Source organism: Melopsittacus undulatus, chromosome 1, assembly GCF_012275295.1.
Source record: "Melopsittacus undulatus isolate bMelUnd1 chromosome 1, bMelUnd1.mat.Z, whole genome shotgun sequence".
Lineage (NCBI taxonomy): Eukaryota > Metazoa > Chordata > Aves > Psittaciformes > Psittaculidae > Melopsittacus > Melopsittacus undulatus.
Window position 1 is genome coordinate 147480327 of NC_047527.1, and position 24067 is coordinate 147504393.

The 24067-nt window shown below is 37.7% G+C and overlaps 1 protein-coding gene across 1 annotated transcript in view; it reads left to right on the forward strand.

The window, feature by feature from the left end:
* CNTNAP2 (contactin associated protein 2) overlaps positions 1-24067 on the forward strand; it is a 1129462-nt gene that overhangs the window by 321126 nt on the left and 784269 nt on the right. Inside the window, exon 3 of the mRNA XM_034062602.1 lies at positions 8847-9040. Within this exon, the coding sequence (XP_033918493.1) occupies positions 8847-9040 (194 nt within the window). The remainder of the gene's footprint in view (positions 1-8846; positions 9041-24067) is intronic.

The window sequence follows — 24067 nt, forward strand, 5'->3', positions numbered from 1 at the left end:
GTTAGTTTGTATGCAAGGGGTTTGTATGCCAGGGTGTTGTGATCCATTGCCTTGCCTCAACTTTCTGTATAGAAAACAAGAAAACACCTCATGGAGAAGAAGTTGCTTGATGCCTTGAATACAGATGATGCACACAGAATATTGAAATCTCGTCCAAGTTTTGTTTAAGATTCCATTAGGATGCAGTTGTGAATGAGCTTCTTTTTGCAATATGTAATTAGAAAGCAGAACAGATGGGAAAGGCATAGTTTAAAGTGATGTGTTCATTAAAATAACCAAAGCGGCAAAGTGTGTGTTCCCCAACAGCAGATTCAGGATATGAGATTCCTCAGGCTTATGACTTTTTCCCCATTTTTAGTTTGAGAACTGTAAATGACAATGATGAGATCTCTTTTGTATCATTTTTATTATTAGGTATCATCACTGTTCCTTAGGGCAGATTGATCGTTTTATTCCCTCATATGTGGTTTGTGCTCAGTTAAGATATGCTAGGAAGCCATGGGTATTAAGAAGCAGACACTACATCAAGGGATTTATTTTAATTGCATTTACTGTAAGAAAGATCTGTTGGGATTTAAAAAATAATATAGTGGTTTTAATGTTCTTTTAAAAAAGATCTGTGTGGACTGTAGCCTGATAACTGCTGTTATCCCTTGGGTTATTTCTACTCAACTTTCAGGGTTTTAAATTAAAATGCAATAATTTTAAGAAATATAATTAGGGTTTTTTAGCCCCCCCTTATCTGTTTCTCAGTACAGGGCAAGTCTTCTAAAAGTAGTCTTAACAATGTCCAAAGAAATACATGCTGAAGCAAATAAGGGCTAATCCCCTATTCCCCTCTCCACCCCCCCCTCCCCCCCAAAATACCCAGCAAAAAAAAGGAAGTATTACATAGCTAAAGAAACAAAAAGTAAGTTTCAGCCACACCAAGGGAATACAGTAACAAATGCCAGTAGAAACATTCCCAGTGACTAGTAATGGGCACTGGATAGACGATGTGCCACTTCAGCCTTTCAGAAGTCAAGATTAATGCTGATGCTGACCTCTCTGTAGACTTACAGTTTTCAGCTGCTGTGATTGAAAGCTAATTTGGAGAATGAATATTGGATCTTTCCAATCTTCTGCTACCCCTGCAAGATCAATGTTGTCACGTGTTTTATATGGCTTAGAGCTTCAAGGCTTGAGCCCAGTTCTTGTTGAGCCTTTGGAAAGCTGCTGCTGAAACTCATGGGGAGTTAAGTCAAAGGCTGGGTCTGATTTGCCAGTTTTTTAGTAAATATGGTCTTATTTGGGGTTAATTCTAACGATGAATACTGGGAAAGAAATCTAGTTGTTTTCAGTTCTGTCATCTTCCTTAGCCTCTGATATTTATCTTCTTAAAAAATAAATATAGGTAATTTTAAGTAGAGGGTATAACTATCATCATGTTGCTGTTTCCTCAGTATTCACTGCCTTCTAAATCTCAGCCTTTTTTTTGTGGTGAAGCAACATGTTCAGTATTTACCCACTATCACTGTTATGTATGGCCTTGTCTGCAATTCCATCACTGTGGTATGTGCTGGAAAGAGCTCTTCAAACACATGAAAGAAAATCCCTACCCTGAAGATAGGGACATAATTAAAAATCCAGATTTATCTAGAACAGCAGAGAACATAAGAACAATAGATGACGTTTATGATAAGGAAATTAAGCATGTTTATGTGTGCTAATACAAGGAGAATATTGTTTCAAATAGAAATGGAGCTGTATATGAGACTGGAGTCTCCTTGCTGGAAGGTTCTAAATAAAACAGTAAATGTGATTCTTGCTGAAAGCAGCTTGAACTACAAAGTGCTTAATCATCCCAGATTTCTGTATGTGCAGAACTTTTCTCAATGTGACTAGACCCACTCAGTGCTGTGACATTATTTGCTCTAGGTTAAGTGCTTTACTGCCTGTATACAGGCAGTCTTTATCTGCAGTGAAAAATTGGACAAACAGAGGAAGACAAACCAAACATGAAAACTGCCATGAATGTCTTGCTTAAGCATCATGGTGACTAACAATGCAGGTAGATTTATGCTGTTTAGAAGTATGTGTCTTTTATATTGTTTTCTAGGGTACTGTAGAAAATGGCTGCCCATATTTCCTCTGAAGTGCAGTGAATGAATGATCTCAGTATTTCAAAGTTCCCTTTTTGTCTTGATTTCTCTTTTATGTAGTGGAATGACAAGCAACATCTTGGAAAATAGCAAGGTATCAAACAGTATTGATTTCGTGCTATTGGAGTGACCTAGAAACTGTTATTTCTCATTGAAAGATTGGGTTGTTTTCCCCAGACAAATAAGCAGATTCAAACTCTAACAGTGTTTCAGCGTATTATTGCATAATTATTAAAAAGGCTTATTTTTTGTTCCCTTGCTGAAAGGCTATAGAAATTTTCTATGATTTGATAATGTAATCCCTTGAATTATAACTACCACAAATCCTAAATCTTCTATCTATAGCTTTTCATAGTTTGTTTTCCAATTAAATTTCTGACTCCTTCTTTCATTTGCGTCACTGAAACAGAATACTAGACTTAACTGCAGTACTGGTATTTTTTATTGTGTGATTTGAAGTAGGGAATGATGAACAAGTGTGTCTAAACCAAGAACAGATTATTCTACTGCAAATTAATCTTTCCAGTTCTTGTTGTGAGTGAATATTAAAGTGCCATATGTCCAAAAGAAAGAAGATTTCTACCTGAAATGGAACAGATGCTTTCAAAATTCATCAGTGTGTCCCTCCTTATAGATGTGTAAGCTCAGTAGCATATGAAAGTTCTGATAAAAATCTAAAATCAGAAAGCCAACTCCAGCTTTGCCACTTACTGATAATTTGTCAGGGGGGAATGATAAGAAAAAAAGGCCAACGTAGGCTTTCTTCTAGTGTAGCGAACGGGAGCATGCTCACTCAACTTCAAATAGGGAGCTGAAATATATAATTAACTAAAAGGAAGAAATTATACATGAAATTTTGCAAAAGTTAGGCCCACGTTGACTTAAGTCCTTTATATTCACAGAAAATATATTAAGTGCTGTCTTTTAGATGTGTCATTTAGAAAGAGGCTGGTTTTCATATTGCTTTCATTCTCAGGGAAATTAACCTTTAGAATAAAATCCAATAAAAACATGAGGGGCATTGGGGGTTTCATAATTAAAAAAAAGGATTATGAAACTTCAGCTTTCATAATGATGCTAATGCTGTTTGTTAGCAGTAGTCTTTATCTGGTGAAAAATCATGTAAAGATTCAACTTCCCCAGCTTCTTAGCATTCTGAATATGGTTTTGTATCTTCTGCACCACCGTGTGTCTATTTCAGTAGCAGACTTATTGCACATTGGTTGGCCTGCAGTAGGAGCAGTTCAAGTGACTTTCTGTACCTTGTTTTGAAAGTAAAACTTTATGAAACATTTCCTTGCTGCCTTTTACCACAGGAATGCTCTGGCTGGCTTTGCTAATTAAGACTTTCAGACTTTTCTGCAGAGGGAGCTTTCTTGGATGCCCAAAGATACGTGGGCCACACACGCACTGATGGCTTTACTGTTGCTTAACTTGCAGTCCTCTGCTTTCAGAGACTCACATACAGTGGTTCTTGCACAAAATGAAATTAGTCATTCTGCTTGTGGTAGAGTGCTATATAGTCCAAATAAAAGTAGTCGGGGACTGTTGCGGTTGCTGCCACCAAGTCAGTTACCTTGCCTGCTCAGTGGATGAATATGTTTAATCACATAATAATCTGGAGTAGCATAAAAATAACCAGATACTGTCTGAAACTGTATTTATTGTACCATAACTGGCAAAGAACTGCATAAATGCTGCTTATGTCTTCAATGAAAGCAAACTATATTAGTTGCATATGTTTAATGTCTTTTAAATGCATCATAATACCTAGAGGAAATCTGGGGAGGGACTTACTAGAAGGGCATGTAGGGACAGGACAAGGGGAAATGGCTTTAACCTGACAGAGAGGAGATTGAGGTGAGGCATTAGGAAGAAGTTCTTCCCTGTAAGGATAGTGAGGCCCTGGCACAGGGTCCCCAGAGAAGCTGTGGCTGCCCCATCCCTGGCAGTGTTCAAGGCCACACTGGACAGGGCTTGGAGCAACCTGGTCTTGTGGAAAGTGTCCCTGTCCATGTCAGGGAGTTACAACTGGAAGAGCTTAAAGGTTCCTTCCAACCCTGAAACCACTGTATGATTCCGTGATACCGTAGTATGTTGTGGTATTTGGCATTAACAGGCAGTATATGAAGTGAAACAGTGTTACGTAAACAAGCATCCAGTGCCTTTTTTCTGCCATAATAGAAAGTGCAAATAATGTATGTAATAAAATTCAGAATATAGCTTGTAACTATTAAAAATAAACATTTTATACCAAGGTTTGAGGAATAATACTGTGAATAGCATTTATTCAACAAATTTAATGTACATTGCAATTTCAGTATGAAGTAATGCTCACTGAAAATTACTAATGTGCTGTCATTTTGCTGATTCCTGAAAGATACTTCATTATTCTGTCATCATATATAGGCCATAAAAGTAAGTGTATTTCACATATAATGCCATGTTATGGAAATCAGGTTTGGTTTCCAAATTCACTATTCCTTTAAAAAGTCAAAATGTGTCAACTGTTTTGTGAGTAACTCCTCTGTTCCCAGTCCAACATCAAACCAATTTCTTAATTCCAGGGAAGAAGCTGGATTTTACCCAGCAAAATATTTATTGATATGCTGAGCTGTGAGCATGTGCACATTTCTGGAGGTGTGAGGGTTTTGTACCTGCTTAGAGGGAATGAAGACACAAATGTACTTCATTTTCTCCGATGCCTTTAGGGCCACTGCAAGGATTTCACAGCTGGGAAACTTTTATGTAATCCAACTTCTTCATAACTTACTTAGATCATGCACCTGAGAAAAGAGGGACCTTTATTAATCTTTGACTCATTAGAGGTTACACATATCACAAACACCATGGAGAAAGTAGTTGGCTCCCCCAGATTATACAGCTTGGTGAAGCACAGGGGAAGAGGAAACTTTCGCTTGATCCCCACAGGCTGCTTTTGGTGAATGGCTGATGCCTGCCCAGCCACAGACTGCTCACCATTCCTTTCCCATGCTGGGCTGCATAGTACCACATTTAGCTACAGTCCAGCATGCTTCCCCTTCTTCCTTTGGACTATTTATTCATTTACTTGCTTGGAAAAGCTGGAACACAGATGTTTAACTAAGAGAATTAGGTCAAGAAACCAATGGGGTAATATTGTTTGCTGCTGTCCGCAGTAACTGACTGAAGGTCTTGTCTCTTGTTCATTGACAATGGTTATATGGCAGGCCATTGTACAGCACTTCTGTTTCCATCTCATGGCCTTGCTCTTTGCAGGCATGATGTGAAGAATGTTTTTTTTGCTTCTTCTTAGGTTTAAAAAGAAAATAATAAAAAAGGGAAGCTAATGTTAGCACACAGCTTTTCAGAACTTTTTAATGGATTTGTATTTGAAGACTTTCTGAAACCTCATTGCAATTTGCAATGAATGAATGAGTTTATCAAAGAAGGCAAAATCTCATCTCAGTATTATAAATGTATATTATGTTACAAGTATTTTCTTATAATTATGTGTAACAAAAATCTGTTTCAGTGCAAGTCTGCATAAGGAAAAAGTATAAACCTCACAATGTCTCTCTTAGCCTTCCTACTGCTATAGTATATAATGTTGTCAACAGTTGCATTGCTGAAGGACGTTTTATTGATGCATTTATCAACTCTGTCTTGCATAATAATTTTGGAATGCTCATATTTGAACCTTACTTATTCCTGGAGCCACCAAAGGGTCCTTTTGCAAAGCTGGCTTCTGCACAGGGGCAGCTTCTTATCCTTTGTGTGCAATCTGTCTTGGATATGCCAATTGCACAGGGGTGCTAGGACAGGGAGAGAAAGCAGCGTCTCTGCTATTGTGACAAGTGCGTAGAGCTCACTGTTCCCATCTCCTTGCATAATAATCATGAAGAAATTCTGTTCTTAAATGGCCAGTTTACCATTCTATTCATGAATTGAGCCAGTTTGATTTTGGGAATGTGTGGGAATACTTTTTGCTGCAAGTATTTTTAGTAAGGGTGTTTTGCTTTGTTTTAATAGGGTGTAACTGTTCCCTACCCCTGAAGAATCTTTTGCTGAGTATTCTTACCTGTAGTGCAAGGACAAAGCATCTATTGTAAATCTTTAACATTTTAAACAAATTAGATGTCATTGGCAGAATGTTACGCTAATTACTACAGTGAAAGGTGACCTCTTATGACATCAATGATAACGTTGATATCAGAGCATTAAAATGGCCTGTGACCTGCACATGTTAACACCTGTAGGAGCCGAATGAGCTGTAATTTGTCTAAGACTGAGCCAATGCTGCCGCCTAATGATGGGAGTATATAAAATGCAGTATAGCAAGGACATTCTTGCTTGGCAAGCAGACTGGGTTTGTGACTTCATTTGAAGTCCGTAAGCGAAATTAAAAGCAAATTGTCCCATAGACTAGACTGTGTGATCTCGTGATGTGCCAGGGAATTTATATGGTTCAGACTCAAACGCAAGAAAACCCCGTAATTAAGTCTGCAAAGTTTGTTTTCTGCACCCTAATGCCTGCTATGAATATAAAGAGAATTATTCTCTAGGTTTTCTCTATATTGTTAGGGTTATTTGTTGGGTTTTTTTTGTTTTTCATGTAGTTCCCAGTACTCATTTTGCTGATTCCCAAAAGATACTTCATTATTCTGTCATCATATATAGGCTATAAAAGTAAGTGTATTTCACATATAATGCCATGTTACGGAAATCAAGTTTGGTTTCCAAATTCACTATTCCTTTAAAAAGTCAAAATGTGTCAACTGTTTTGTGAGTAACTCCTCTGTTCCCAGTCCAACATCAAACCACTTTCTTAATTCCAGGGAAGAAGTTGGATTTTACCCAGCAAAATATTTATTGATATGCTGAGCTGTGAGCATGTGCATGTTTCTGGAGGTGTGAGGGTTTTGTACCTGCTTAGAGTGAATGAAGACACAAATGTACTTCATTTTCTCTGATGAATTTAGGGCCATTGCAAGGATTTCACAGCTGGGAAACTTTTATGTAATCCAACTTTTTCATAACTTACTTAGATCATGCACGTGAGAAAAGAGGGACCTTTATTATTCTCTGACTCAATGGAGGTTACGCATATCACAAACACCATGGAGAAAGTAGTTGACTCCCCCAGTTGGCTCCCCCAGTTGGTTCACCAGTTTGGTGAGTCAAAGGGAAGATCGTGAGGGGAGAGGAGAGTTGGCCATGAGGGGAACTTGAGAGAGGAGTTCATGAAGGGAGCTCATGAGGGGCAGGTGTGAGAGGAGATCATGAGGGGCAGGTGGGAGGGGCAGGCGGGAAAGGAGCTCGTGAGGGGAGCTCGTGAGGGGCAGGCGGGAAGGGAGCTCATGAGGGGAGCTCGTGAGGGGCAGGCGGGAAGGGAGCTCGTGAGGGGAGCTCATGAGGGGCAGGCAGGAGGTGACCTCATGAGCAGAGTTCATGAGGGGCAGACGTGAGAGGAGCTCATGAGGTGAGTTTATGAGGGGCAGGTGTGAGGGGTGAGGAGGGATGGCCATGAGGGGTGAGAGGAAATCATGAGAGGAGAGCAGGGGCAGCCATGAGCTAGAGCAAGTGGCCATGATGGGAGATCTTGAGAGGGGAAATGAGGTGTGGCTGTAAGGGGTAGGGGTGGTAGCTATACAGACTAGGCCATTATGCGGGGTATGTGAGGGGTGGCTTTGAGTGGAGACCATGAGGGACAGTCATGAGGGAAGATGAAGGATGACTGACTGGAAATCATGAGGGGCAGCAAGGAGAGGAGATCAATTTGCCCTTAGTGACATGGTTTAATGGCGGGCTTGGCAATCCTGGAGTAATGGTTGGACTCAGTGATCTTAAGAGATCTTTTCCAGATTCTATGATTCTATATAATTGTAATATCTACTTTACAATACTTATTGTTGTCTGCAGTACCCAGCTGCAGTTTTTCCCTTATTTATTTTATTTTTTTTATTTCAGAAGAATAAGGAATTGCATGAATGTCTTATCTGTACATCACTGGCCTTCTTTTTTTAGAGCAGTTCTATGTAGTCTGTGGCTGAGTAGAATATTGTCAATAGTGTTACTGTCAAGTTAATTTATAGACCAATAAAGAGCAATAACACTTCTGTGAGGCATCTGCCAATGTAATCTGGGACAGCTTGTACACCCAGCAGATCGAAGCTGGATCCAGCCATGCACTACCTGCTCCTTTTTCAGTTCTTCTGGTAGATCTTTTTGTTTGTGCGCTATCCTGAAACATAGGAAAGCATAGAACTTGCTCTTATTTCCTCCTGGTTTATCTATATTGTCTCTTTAACGGGAAATATTACTGAAAAGGTATACAGAGGTCAAGGATGGTTATTGATCTGTGCCAGTTTGTGCTAAAGGATTTCATAGCAAATGGCTCAACCCTTGGAACAATTATAACTTGGCAAAAACTAATACACTGTAGTTAAGGCATTTTAAAGGCACTGATTCGTTAGCAGGCAGCCCATTAAATCATTATAATTATGTCGAGAAATGATAAAGGCAACAGAGTTAATGCCTTTGAAGCATGTGTTGAAAATGAACCTTAAAAAATATGCACTCATATTTCTCTTGTATGTTTTCAAGTGTTTTTGGTATCACACTGGTCTCAGCTGGGCTGCCTTCCAGCAGTCAGCATCTTAGCAGTGTATTCACTTCAAAGCCAGTGTTTGAGGTCTAAATCTCTGTTCTGTTTCAACCCAACAGGTGCAGGAGGTTGGTCTCCATCAGACAGTGATCATTATCAATGGCTGCAGGTGGATTTTGGGAACAGGAAGCAGATCAGTGCTGTTGCAACTCAAGGCAGGTACAGCAGTTCTGACTGGGTCACTCAGTATCGGATGCTCTATAGTGATACAGGAAGAAACTGGAAACCATACCACCAAGATGGAAATATCTGGGTAAGTGAAATGGAAGTTTATGTTATGATGCTGATTGACTGTGGTTTTAGGAACTCCGCACTCATCAACTTTGTGGTGTTGTTTTTGTGAGGACAGAACAGAGATTTGCTCAAACCAGTGACTCAGGTTGCAGCTGCTGTCAGGAGGCCTGAACCCAGATTCACAAAGCCCATTCGGTTTGATGGCAGTTGTTGGAACAAGCAAATGGCTTTTTGTTGTTGGTATTCCTCAGTGAATGTCTTATGGCTTTCCTTTCCCTGCCTTTTTGTCCTATTAATTTCATAGAGTAAATGTGAGACAGAGAAGTAGTTTTGAAAATCGTCCTCTTAAGCGCAACATTTTGGAAGGTAGTTTGTTCTTTGTGTGTATATATGCTGGGGAGCAGTTTTATTCATATACGTGCCACAGGGATGTGGTCTTTTTGCTTGGAGTAGAGTTAATTTTCTTTACAGCAGCTAGTTTAGGGCTGTGTTTTGGATTTGTGCTGAAAGCAGTGTTGATAACATGGAGATGATTTTAATTATTGCTGAGCAGTGCTTACAGGGTCAAGGCCTTTTTTGCTTCTTACCCCAACCCACCAGTAAGTGGGCTAGGGGGGACACAGCTGGGAAAGCTGACCCCAACACTGTAAGTCATCATGTTTAGTATAGGGCTGAGGAAGGGAGGACAGGGGAACATTTGGAATGTTGTTTGGCTTCCTAAGTAGCTGTTATATGTGAATGGAGCCCTACCCACCTGCCTGACCATTGGAAGTGGTGAATGAATTCCTTGGTTTGCTTTGCTTTCTTGAGCGGCTTTTGCTTTACCTATAAACTGTCTTTATCTTGATCTATGAGTTTTCTGTTTCACTTGATTCTCCAGTCCCACCATGGGGGGAGTGAGTGAGCAGCTGTGTGGGGCTGAGCTTCCAGCTGGGGTTAAACCATGACAAGGGATATTTATGCTATAATAATTATAGAATAAAACGTGATTTGAGGGGGTTTGTAACATTTTCTTCATGGATAAGCTGATAATTTCATTCTTGCTGAAAACAGTAGCCTTCCATTTTGCTGACAACAATAGACATTATTAGATAACATACCTGTCCTTATAGCAGTTGTTTCAGATGGTTATTGCTTTTCAAAAGTAAACTTTGAAAATAGCAAAATGCTGTAATTATTTCTGAAACTAAATCAAATTGGTTAGTTGTTAAGCATCATCAGGAGCAATATTGTCAAAACAGACAACGTTGAGCTGTTCTAGATTCACGTTTTTGCCAGGTGCTTCTTTTATTAAGGTCTGTTATTCAAAATGAATGTCAAATACAGAGTATAAGGTGAATGATTTTATCTGTACAAGAGAAACTTGCTTAATATGTGGAGTACATAGAGGCAGTCATTTTTTATTACAGTATTGATTTATTGAAAAAGCTTCCTCAATGTGCCAAATAGGAGTCTGAAAGAGGGAGAAATTAATGCCAGGGGGACAGACAGGAGTGAATAGAAAAACATTGGTGTTGCTTTAGATTCCTTTGGACTCAGTCATATGAACGTTGCTCACTGGGGAGGGGGAGGAAGCCTATGCTTAAGCTTGATAAATATTACAAGTTTCTCTTATAAGGCAACTTATGTATATAAGGATACTTAGATTCTATGTGCTTGAATTATCTTAGATGGAGAAAAGCCTCAACAACTGTTATTGAAATAATGAATAATTTGTCTTGGGGAGTGGGAGAGCTAGCAAAAATACAGGTAGCAGGACAGTTAGGCTGAGGAAAACTCTGTTCTTAATACCTTGACAGGGCAAATCCTATGGCAACATGGGATTTGGTTAAGTTACATCTGCGACTATTTGTTTTCAAAGTGGCCCACCTATCTGAGGGCTTTGTAGGAAATCTTCCGTATCATCTTTTAATATAGAAATATTGAAAGCTTTTTCATGGAAGAACATTTCATGGGTTTTTTTATTAGCAATTACGTGTGTGATGAATTCAGGTCAAATGTTACTCTGTTGTTGACCACAGATGCCACTGGGAGAAAATGTGTGAGAAGTTACATAGAAGTTTGCTATTTCTATATGGAATGCTGTATCCTTGTATACTTAGTAGACTGGTTGCTGAAGTACTGCTGTTGTTCATGTCCTGAAATTTTTTATCCATACTAGAAAAGCAGTTTAAAAAACCTACCCTATTCCAGCTTTCTTTTAAGAATGAAGTTGAGCTGCTAGCAAAAAAAGAGGCTAGGGTTCTTCACTCCTGACTTGCCTAAACCAGCATTGTTTCTGTTGTTTGGTTTAGTGGTGGGCTTGGCAGTCCCGGAATAATGTTTGGACTTAATGATCTTAAAGGTCTTTTCCAACCTAGTTTGTTCTGTGAGTCTATGTCTCAGCCTTTGTTTAATCTTGAAAACATTGTGTTTATTAGGTATTAGTAAGTCTTAAACCTAGTAAGTTCCCAAGGCAGGGGAGGTACCTGAGCATGGAGAAATACCCTTGTACCTTTGTAGTAGTGTTCCGAGGAGACAGACTTCCCTGAGGAGGACATGGGGTGGTGCAAAGTTTCCCGTCACATCTTCCTCTTAGGGTCACTTTGTACAAGATACTGAAAGCAGCAGAAACTGTGAGGGTCAGGTCAGACCACGAGCCAAGTATCTATCCAGGATTGTCAATTTAAAGTCATGAAGTCAAAATCTTCTTGACTGAAATGACTGTGATAATCTTAAGTATCTCACATGATTCTGGTGCCCTTAGAAAACCTCTTGGAAAGCATTTAGTCTTTTCCTTTGGAGTCATAGCTTTTAGAAGTTTTATCTGCAAGAGAAATATGCTATGTAGCTTTTGGTTAGTGTGCCTCTTCCATCATCCCCATGCCTGACTGTCATTGTTTACTGACAATAGTAAATTTAAAATTAAAGGAGAAAGTAAAGAAAAAGAGGAAAACATAAGTGCAGAGTTCAACAGTATTTAATACTACAGCAGTTATAATATCAAATGATACAGACAGAGGGCGAGATATGGGAAACAGAAGGAAATAAAAGTAAAGCTTGCTAGATGAGATAGAGAGAGCACAAAGGAGAAATAATTTCCAACAAAGATCTAGTTAGGAATAAACCATGATGAACTGCATAAAATGCTGAAGTGACCCCTTTCTGTATGCATTAGTCAGGGAGGAAAAGAAGTTCTATAATTACCTCCTAAGTAGGAGAGAAATCAAAAGGCTCTCAGGAAGTCTGTGATGGGGAAAGTGCTTTCAAGGTGAATATAGAGTAAGCTTCCCAGTTCTGTGAAATAGATTTTCAGACCCCACCTCTCCCAGGCTTTTGGATATTTTCAATTTCCATGAATTTTAATAAGATGAGTGAATGTGGCCTCTTCCCATAAAATGCCTAGCAACTAGAGAATTTTGATCACCTCTCCTATCTTCACTTTTGTAGTCTGAGGTTCTAATTTTAATAGGTCATGAGGTCCCCCTTCAAACAGCAATCCACTGGGATGTTTCATGTACACAGTGTATCTTTGTTTTGGGATAGATGCTCATTTTGGTTTCTACATCAACACCATCTATCTGTATGCCTAACAGATACATACTGACGTGATTGTACATATAATACTGCTTCTGTTCCCTTACTCAGATACAGATCATGCAAATGCCTGTAAGCTGTATAGATACAATAAGAAAATGCTGATATCTTATGAAAGCATTGAGACTCAAATAACAAAACTTAGTGACAGAGTCTGAGCACCTCTAATATTCAAATCTTCCCTAAAGGACAGTGGAAGATCTTTGGTACAATTTAAAAGGCATTACAAGGTATCATCTTCTACAATTTGATTACTTTAGTGGAACTTGTGATCAGCTCTCATCCATCTCAGTGTCTTGTATCTTGGGGATATAAAAGTCATGCTAATGAAGGAAAAAGTGTGACTGTAATTGAGTTTAAAAAAAAACGAAGCAACCTAACTGATGGTAAAGTAGTGCAGACCCTTTTCCATAAACTCCAGGTTACATTCTGTAGTTGACTCTGGTCTCCAGACCCAGTGAACCTCAATGGAGGTGCAGAGATGTAAGTGAAAGCAGATTTTGCCTTTATACAGAAAATTTAACCCTGGGCCAAGTGACTGCTGCTTCAGGTGAAAGCAATTATGTTTTCTGGTTTTGTTATTTTTCTTTCAGTTTTGATAAAACTAAAATGTATTATACATAACATCTGCTTTTGTAATGTTTTTATTGCTGAAAAGATATTAAGGTATTACATAATTTTCACTATGAAGAGTTATTTTTGGAAAGAAACTTATTAATTTATTTACCTGTTGGATTTAAATGCTTTATTTTCTTTTAATACTGTTTCTTCTGTTCTTTTTTTTTTGTTTTATGTGAAATTATTAGAAATCCAGCAAGTTAACTGTAAAATGAACTTTGCATTTCTCTGGGCACTGAGGAGCAACTTACTGTTTGAGAAATGCAGTCTCTTCATTTACATGGTTCCCCTTGGTATTGAAAGAAGCAAGTTAGCACAGCACAGCGGATTTAGCTTGCATAGGAAAATGAGCTCGCAGCATTTCAGAGTATTTTGACATAGTATTGAGCCAAAATTCATTTTGAAAGCAAGCACAAGTGAGTTGTATGATTAACTTTTTCAAGCTGTGTGAGATTTCAGATGTTTAATACTCTTGGGTGCCTTTGGAAATACCAACCATCAGACAGACCTGAAGTAACATTTAATGTCTGGGTAGATACGAGGCAATCATCTGCAGCTCTACCTAGCTGAAATTCTGTGGGAGCCATCTGCTCACCCTTTCTGTTCTTCCTGACATGCTAATTCTGGTTAGGTTATTCAGAGAACAATCTGCAAACCTTATCACATTGCCTGTTCCTTCCACATGCTCTACAGAGCATCATTTATAGCTAACCAAGGACTCACTGTATACATCTTAGACTACAATGATTTGTGCATGGAAGCTGTGCGAATAAATTGTAGCATACACCCTCTCTGTTAGGACATACAAGAATTATTTGCTTTGTAAAACCTGTCACTGCCGTTTCCCTGAGAGCCAACTTATTTCCATGACCCTAAGCTAAACAGCATTAATGAAGGATGCTATGATACAGTTCTTGAGTTTGATGCTTACTGCTGCTCTCTGTTCATGTGATTTCTTTGTAGGCTCTTGAGCGGAAACCTGTGCCATAGGAAGATTTGCTACCTTTGTGGCCTTATGGGCCTGGATTTTTTGTCTTTATTAAAAAAAACCTATATTGATTAAATTAGCTTACTAAACCAATTAATTTATATGTAGTTATACTGACCTGCAGTTATGGGAGCGTTTTAAAAATACAAAATGCAATTAAAGTGGTCTGTGACCTGCCACTTCCTGTTGTTGACTGCTACTTAGAATATCAGATGCTGTGCAGATCTATTTAAACATGGGAGAGTAGTTTGATATATTAGTCAGAGCAAAAGTTTTGACTAGTGGTTATAGGAAGGCCCTGAAGTCTTCTGGGAATGTTGTGAATTTATGGTTGTTTCCTATTTAAGGATTCACTGACCTGTCCTGTCCGGAAGGATTTTTATGTTAGTATCTTGCTGTCTCCATAGCAATGACTGCAAGGTGACCAGTGTTGTTTTTAGTGGCTCCTAATTCTCCAGGTGTATTTTATTACTAGAATCACCTTTTTAAAATTTATACATTCCTTCCATGGGGAAAAAAAGAAATACCTGATTTTTCTCCTGGCATCTCCTGTGTGCCTTTTCTTAATTTCATTATGCCTTAGCTTTCCTGGGTGGTAAGTCTCCAAGTCCCTGTCTCCCATGCCTTTATCTTCTAAAGATTGCTCCATTCACTTGTAACAGCAAGTGTCACCTTTATGGGTGTATTGAATGAATGAGGTGCTGTTACTCCCACCAAAGTCAATATGTCTCAGTGCTTAATACACATTGCTAACCAATACATTGAGGACCTGACTGAAAGGATATGGATACAGGAAAATACTTTTGCTGTAGTGAAACTAAACTCTTCCAGACCCAATACAACAGTCTTTGTTGTTATGCCAACAAAAATATGTAATATAGTGTTGATAGGTCACCTTTAAAAATTCAGGTAGTTGCTGACAAGGAATTTTTAGAAGCCCTGAAGAACTGTACAGATAAAGATCAGTGCTATTGTGATGAAGCCTGTTTCCTAATCTCTTCTCTGTGTGCAATCTGTTAAGAGAAATGGTATAAAATTTTAATGCATTTAGAGAAACAGACTTGGGGTTATCTGAAATATCATGGCAAAATATATCTATGCCAAACACCGTCACTGCTACACACTACTTGTATTAAAATGACAAAAGATCTGATGGCCTTTTTAATGTTGGAATACTAAGAATAACACCAAACTGTGATACACAGTAATTCTACTTTTTAAATTCCAACTTTTCTGGGGGAAAAAAACCAACCAAACAAAACACAACCAAAAATAGATGCTTTATAGGACCCTAATAATGTATTTCACGTATGAAGCTATAAGATCATCTGAACAGTTTTGGTTAGAATCCTTGAAATCACATATTTTGTGCAGGAAGAAAGACCTTTTGTGTTATTTGTAGAAGAAACATGGGTTCAGGACTTTGCTTATAACTTTATTTTTTTTTTTAAGGGGAAGATACACTGACATTTTGGAAATTAATTTGATCAGATGGAAAGTTACTATTTTTTTTCCACTGTAAGCTACTTATCCTGTTTATGAGAGAAGGAGTCTGTAATTGTATTAGGCTATCTCCAGAGGCACAAACAGAACTATTTTAATCTATCAGAGTATAGATAGAAGACAAAATCATTCCTGCTGTGGTGGTAGACAGTGTCTGAGCCTTTCCTTGATTCTGTACAGGCCATTACATGAAAACCAAATTAGGGTAACATATTAGAGTTTTGCACTGTATTCTGCTAGAACATTTCCATTCTCAAGGATTATTTTCTAATCTGTTGTTCTCTAACCTGAGGACTAGTTGTCAGTGTTTGTTAAACTATACAATTTTTATCACAGATAGTTAAAGGCAAGGGCCTAAATCCATGTTTTAGTTATCAGATGGCTTAGTTTTCAAATACCTTACTGTCATCCTGCAATGAATACAAGCATAAGTTCTGAAGCAAACCCACAAAAGTGCATTGAGTGCTTGATCAGCTCAGCAGCGGAAGCAGTCATAGTCATGGATGAATGGCAGCATATCTGGGCTTGAGAGATCATTCTGAGGCACTGGTTTTGTAGCTCCTGTGTAGCACTGAGCAAGACCCACACGGACTGCTGCACTGTATTTGAGTAACGGGAATGCTTCTCAGCTGCTAGGTACAGAGCTGAGCACGTAAATTGGTTCTTAAAGCTCCTAGTTATGTAGGGTGTCCTCAATCCCTTTCTAGAAAGCCTTAACACTTCCACAGATGATTGCACGAGAGCTGAATAGTCAGTTTTTGAATTGTTAAGGGATTCTATAGAGGCATATTTGATTGTCCAGATCAAGATCCTGCTGAATGTGACTGAATAAAATGGTCTTCAGCAGTTTCCTTGCTGCTTGTCAGCCCTCTTGTTTGTCTACCATTGTCCTGGGTTCAAAACATATGAATAGATCAAGTAATTTATGTAACTCTTACTGTAGCAGAACTGCAGCATATTACCAAAAATCTGCTTTATGGCACTCCTGATATTTTATGCTGATACATACTGATATTTACATTTTATCATATATTGAATAAAAAGCATAGTGTAGCTAATGTTTCATTTGGTAAAAGTATGGTTGAAAATAGAAGTTCTAGCAATCTCCACAGATTGTAAAACATCATGTAATCATAATATGGTTATGTGATGTGCCTTAAGTTAAATTAGAAATGGAATTTCAAATCATGAGTCTTGTCCATTTACTTAGTCATCAGTTGGCATTATGTTAAAATACTCCTGCAGTGTATTTGGTATACATACTACACTTCTATGCGTAGCTGTTTGTAGCACTGTTGAAAAGCTGTTCTGCCAAGGACTTCCTTAGTTCCTTATTTTCTTCCCATGAAACTCTAGAATAGATTGCCTGGGGAGGTTGTGAGGGAGCTGAACCAAATCATCTGCAGATGTTCCTTTCAGCCTTTGATTCTCAATGGAGGCTGAAATTTTCCTAAACTACTAACTGTTGAAATGAAGAGGCGAAACAACTCTTAATATATTCTGTGCTTCTTCCATCTTTGACACATGCAACTGTCATTTCTGTCTCCAGTCTATAGTTGGCTTCAGTTTCTGTGGCAGAGATGCATTATAGAGTATCTCCAATTGTTAGGAAACTTCAGATGTTCTAACTTTAAGGAAAAAGGCATTGATAGCACCAGTAACCTAATCACAGTTCATTGTGTTCCTCTAAATAGTGCATTTGCAAAATTGTCTAAGTTCTGAGTAGTAAATGCACTCATGCTTAACTTCACATGTTGAAATTAAAGTAATAAGACTAAGTGCTTAAAATTGAGTATACATGATCAGGGAGTGTGTCCAAATGTGTTGGTATGATTCTTGGGAAAAAGGAGCAATGGTCTTACTGGAATTCTTTGGGAAGTACTATACTACAGGTAATAAAAGCACTGCTTAAATACTAGATAGGTGGAAAGCAGAAAATATTCTCAGTTTGGATTTGCTTGGCACTGGTAAAAGTGAAACTGAACAAAGTTGTGCATCAGTCTTAGTGCTTATTTGATGGATTTTTTTTAAAGGCTTGTTTTTTTCCTTTATTAATGAACATATTGATACTTGTATCAGGAGAGCACTTTGATGAAGGTGTGCCTTGCAAATGTTAAAATCCTTACATTGGGAGGTGGTCATACACAGCATTATGTTTCTTAGAATGTACTTTCACATAGACTGTAGATTTGTGTTTGGCAGAATAAATAGGTTTGGGCTAGTATGAGAAAGATGTGGTTTTGGTAATGAATTGAAGGCATTTCACTGTATTACTTCTGATGCTTGTGAGGTCAGCTGTGCAGAAAACAGCTTGTGAAAGGTTGTTTCCCATTTGCGTCTTGGCTCATTAGCTGTTACTTCCCAGTGAAGACAAGCATAATTACCTAGGAGCAAGTAATGGTTGAATCCACAAACATTTGCTTTCATGTAAATTCTTGGACTTAAGCACCTGTGGAATTGTACTTTCAGTCTCTGGTTCTCCCTGGAGATTGGTACTTCTTAACTGGGGATACTGAGCTTTGCCCAGAAAATAGTGAGGTAATGCACCGTGGGAGGCTGACAATTTAAGACCAAGTGCCTGATTTCAATATCAGCACAGTTGCTGAAGATTATGCGGAAGTATTTACTTGCACACATGTGATCTGGAGGCCCCTTAACACTGAAAAGTATGCTCCTTCCATCATGAAAATCACTTTACATTCTTTTTCCTGGAATTTAAAAATAAATTTAATAAAGAAAAAAAAACCCCAACCAATAACCACCAAAACAAACCCATGTTATTTTGCAGTGTGTAAACTCTGATCAGCTGCAGAGCAGAAATGTATTTTAAGAGGAAATTTGACAGTTGCTGTTGCTGCACTAAATGTCTGTTGCTGTATAGATAACTTCAGCCTGAGGGTTGTTAATCTGAAACCTTTCATGAGCAATAAAGTCACATTAAAAGTATGAAAAAGTTAGACTTAGGCCAAGAGAATTCTTGTGTGCTATATCTTAAGTTTTCCTGTTGCCTGGGATTCAATTTATTTATTTATTAATATTCTCAGACCCCTTAAGATAAAGAATAGTATTCTAGTATTATATTCAATAATATTGATATTAAAAGTACATTGAAATAGATCCTGTTCAGAAATGTATGTAAGGAATCCCTTAACTTTTATCTGGAATTTAATTCTTGTTGGGTTCAGTAGAAAGCACGAGTAAGTTAAATATGTGCTTAACACTTTCCTGACAAGTTTTGCTTTCATATGATTGTACTGTCTGCACTCTGTGGTATTTTACAGATTGCTTTTTTAATAATGGATTTTGCTATAAATAGTTGCTGGCTTAGTTGTGATAACAATTTTCACTACCATTTATAGTGTATGTGCGTATGCACACATATTATGAGTTATTTTTTACTAAAAACCGTTTTAGTAATATGAATAAAAATAAAAAATAAGGTTTCTGAATTGCAGTGCATCAGTGAGACACAAACCTGTTTAAGTGAGGCATTACTGTGGATTAATAGTGCTCTAATTTTGATATTTTTTTGTAGAAAAAGAGGAAAACTTTGCTTAATTTGTTTCCAGTCTCTCAGATATGTCTATCACATTGGTTTATTTTACGTATATAAATTTAACTAAAATGACAAACTTATAAAGCTGTAATAAGATTTGCATTTGTGGAGTTGCAGGCAAAGTTGGTTCATAGTGATCTTTAAAACCTGATGTGGAACATTCCTCACAACACTGCTTGTCTGCAGTACAAAATACCACGACAGAAGAGTAAATCTTCTATTAGCCATAGTATAAACTAGTTTGAGTTGGCTTGGTGATGCCATTACCAGTTGTAATCAGTTGACAATGATAACTCTTCTTTTTAAATACTAAACACAAAAATTATTTACTGTGCTGAATGCTGAGTTATGTTACATGCTGATTTTAATTAACATGTTTTCCAGTGTGCTTAGGTAAAGTTTAAGTGGTTCTTGGTGAGCAGTTGTCTATGCATTCATCCTAATGACACTACCTGTAAGAGGAAGTTCTTCCTGTTTGAAGGAATACTTGCACTGTCGAAATGCTAGAAGTGTCGAAAAGCATTGTTTTTCAAACTGCTTTTCAAAGTATTTGTAGGTTTCCTAAGACAAAGTCAGAATAAGTTTTCTGTAAAACAAAATTATTCAGGTCCCTTCTCTGAAAATGCTAGAAGAAATGTTATACAGCGAATTACTATGATCCTGAAGGTTATTTTCATGCTTAGGTCATAAACTAAGATCACAGGCAGAAGTAACTTTGCTATTTTTATTTTATTTATTTATTTTTTAATATTTCAAGAAAGAATGACACAAATTTATGGCAAAATTGAGACACTTGTATAAAACTTCTTGTACTGACTGATTTGCAGGGCGAAGTCCTTTTAAACTTAAAGATGTTAAGAGTGACTGGCAGGTGATACAGAGGGAAAAAAAATTCTCTTAAGCTCATTGCTTATTTGGCCTTTGTTTCTTAAGTGTGACTTCCCTCCCTACACTTTGTTATAGGTTTTAGACAGTTATGAAAGAGTTGATGCGCGCTGAGGATAGTTTCAGTCCTTTCTTAAAACTTTTCATCTTTATTGGTCCATACCACAGATTTACTGTAAACTGAGTACAGTTTTATATACATAGTTTCCTTGTGTCCATCAAGCCAGCCACCTTTGTTCATGATAGGTTTTACCAAAGTGCCAGAGAGAAGAAAGGGAGAAGAGGGAGAGCACTGCTGGACAAACATGCTTGAGATATGCCTCTTTAAAGCATCATTTTCAAAACCATAAAGAGTTGATATTCATAAATCAGGTAGCTCCCAGTGCTCAAAGAAATAAGGCAAAGCTGCTGACATGCACTGTTGTTTTCGTAGAGAAAATGAGTTCAAATGCAATTGGGAATGGCTGTATCACAGACTTAAGGCTTTTGAGACTTGAAGATAATGATTATATTGCACTTAGATTTCTTTGTATATGTAAAAAAGATAGGACAGAGGTTCTGCAGCAGAGATAAGGGACTAAGTTAATATTTAGTTAAGTAATTAAATAGTGAAACCAGAGGTGAAACACGGGCCGGGGAGAGACAGGCCACATCAACATTGTACTGTGTTAAACAGTCAAACCATGAGAATGCTGCAGATATAAAATGGCTAAACCTTTACTATGTCCAGTGTATTTTAAAAGATCAAATATGATAGTTTAAGGGGAAAGGAGGGAAGGGAAACCTTGTCAGCCTGATGTATTTAATCAGTGAAGAAAAGCCAGGAAAGAGAGGATTGCTGGTACATGAGAGCAAATGCTAATGATAACCCTCAGGCTAAACTCAGTAAGAGCTTTTTGGCATGTCCAGGCTGTCTGTGTCTGGTTAAAAGAAAAACAGCAACAACAAAATAAATATATTTTGTTGAGAATAAAATGGATCAGTGACAAGAGTTTGGTTTTGACTGTCTCGTTAGACATTCTATTGATTAGATCTTTTCCCTGTATTTTCTTTAAGTGTGTGACTAGTGGAGTGCTTTGATTATTACCTTTCCTGGTTAGCATGAAGTTACTGCCAGATTTGTTAGTTCAAACAGCTTTCAGAGTCCTTATTCTATCATTACTTTCAGTGTCAGGTTGATAGGAAACAATTAAATACTGCTGCTTCCACTTATGAAGACCCAAAGGTTGCTTATTGTTTCTCTGGGAGGAATGGGACAGAATCAACTAGTGGTATCACTAAGAGTGACTCTCCCCAGACATGGTGTGACAAACAAAGTCTGCCACTTTTCTAGCTAGATTTGCAATATGAAGGTGTTTTTTTGTGTTTGTTTTGGGAATTCTTGAGAATATAAAAACTAATTCATGGCTTCCTAGCTCCTGCACACATAACATTTTTCCCATTTCTACACTGACTGATATCTGTGAGGAGTATTTTGGCAGTGTAAAGAGAGATTAATACATAACCTGCTGTTTCTTAGCATCTAATGGTTTAAAAGTGGTAAATTAATGTTTATGTTTTAAGTCCTTTGGCATACTATGCATTAGAGTGGAAGAGCTTTTATATAAAGGTGCAGATTCCCTCCCTTCCCCTCCCACCCCATTAGTACTAGAGCTATAAAAGCCGTAAAATCCAACATTACTGTGAGTTAAAACTATTTAAGTAAATACTTCTGTCACAGTTCACTTTGAAGCCTAAACGTTTGAGTCCTTGAAATCAGATTTTAAAACACCGATTTCTGAATAAGGGATATAGTCATTAGTATTGTAATAAGAGCACATGATTTCTATTTATCTGAGGATTGCAAATTCCATAAAATGTGTTTACTGAAAAACTATCATGTATGTTTTGTCCAACTACACTGATGTCAAAAAAGTGGTAGAGATGAGTAAGCTACAGGAACATCAAATTTCTGTCCTATTAGTAACTCATAAAAACATGCAATGGCATTCAAAGCAACTTGTTAAAGTCAATTAATCTACAGATAAAGGCAATACAAAACTGTTCTTCCTGCATTTTGTGTTGTCACTTAGAAGTACAGCACTGTAGGAACATGATCATAAATAGCAGAATCACAGAATGGTTTGATTTGGAAGGGACCTTGAAGCTCATATAGTTCCAATGCCCTCATGCAGAGCTATGTCAGGAATCATATACAGTTTTGTTCTAATGTTTTGGTGTTCCTGGGATGAATACAAGGGAACATTTCTGCAGGTTTGTTTGGGTTCTTTTCCCCCTCTTTTTATCTGCTTTCTGCCAACATTAAACTGTAATAACGTACTTTTAAGGAGGTAAGTTGAAATTTTCAGTTTTGTTGGGGATATTTACTTAACATTCATATTTCTGAAAACCAACTAGCACTTAGTTGCTCTAGTGTGATGGTACAGACTAAGGTAAGAACTACTAGCTGTTACTTGCTTTAAAGCATGGTTGTACAGACCAACATAAGCAACATCTAATCACAATGAGCTTCAAGCCTTGAAACACTTAAAGGGTGAAGCAGGAATATGGTGATAAATGGTCTGATGTGATACTTGAAAGGGTCTCTTCTCTTGCTGTAAACTTTATTATATCATGTGGGAGGGAGGTTTGCAAATCATGTCATTAATATGCTGAACCTTGTACATTATGGAATATGGTTCAGCATAAAAATCTTGATCTATTAAAAACACCTGTGCCTATGGCAGAGGCACAGAGAAAGTAAATATCATGGATATGGATTACTAAACCTTCTTAGAATTAATGGACTTGTAGGATCAGTGGCAGAGTCAAGGAGATGTAATAGGGATTTCAGTTCTCAGAACTATGTTAATATTTGATGTGGGTAGACAACGTGTGATGTCAGTGGTACTAAGGAGATTTTCCTGGTGCTAGCTAGCATTGTCTGTTTACTCATTGTTGAAAGCTGAAGGCCGAAGAGTTACATGTTTTCATGTGATCCAAAAATAAAACTATTATAAGTATTGTAGGTGATATTAGAAATACGTTTATAGGGGAAACAGTTTCCTGATGTAATGTTTGTAAAGATGGATGTTCTGGGTATTTGTTATACCAATCCTGCAAAACTCTGCCACATTCAAATGATGATATCTTGAAAGTTTGATGTGCAAGAGATGGTGGTTAGTTCTGTATGTCACTTTGAAAAATAATGTCTCCAAATTAAGCTCCCTTTGTAAGCTGTGGAAGAATTTAGTCATGAGCTCTGAGATCTGAAGTACGAGATAAATGCAAATAAGAATATTTGCATGCAAATACGAACCCCAGCTCTATATTAGAGATTAGCTTTACATGTAGAAACAGGGAATAGTTCTCCGGAGTGACCCTTATCTTCCTTTACTTCCATTATCCTTTACTTCCTGCAAATTCTTGCATTGCTCACTATTCATCTGTTGGTTTATTCAGGAACTTAGTTCTGGGGGTCAACACTCAGCAAGCTGTGAAGTGACTCGTGTGTAGTAAATGGATTGTGGAAAAAGTAATAGCGTGGTATTAACTACAGGTTATACAGAAATGCCTAATCTCGAAACTAAGTTACAAGGGCAGTGCAGTTTTAAGAAGGTTTCAGTGCATGACCTGTCAATCATTATGTAATTTTCATTTAGTTATAAGCAGGAGTTCTTGTGAGAGTGAGACATAAAGATGCATCGTTTGTTTCTCCCACTCTCTCTGCTCTTCATATCAATCTTTACTGCTTTCATCTTTCATTGTATATTACTGCCTTCCTCTTTCCCTTGTCTGTCTAGCAGTCATAGCTGGGTTTTGCTTGGTCCACATTGAGCAGGCTATATTAGAGCTGCCTCAGCTTCCATGTTAGTGTATTCACAGAGCTTTTGGTGTTGCAGTTGCCTTTCTTCCTTCACATTAGGCCACATCTGATCTTC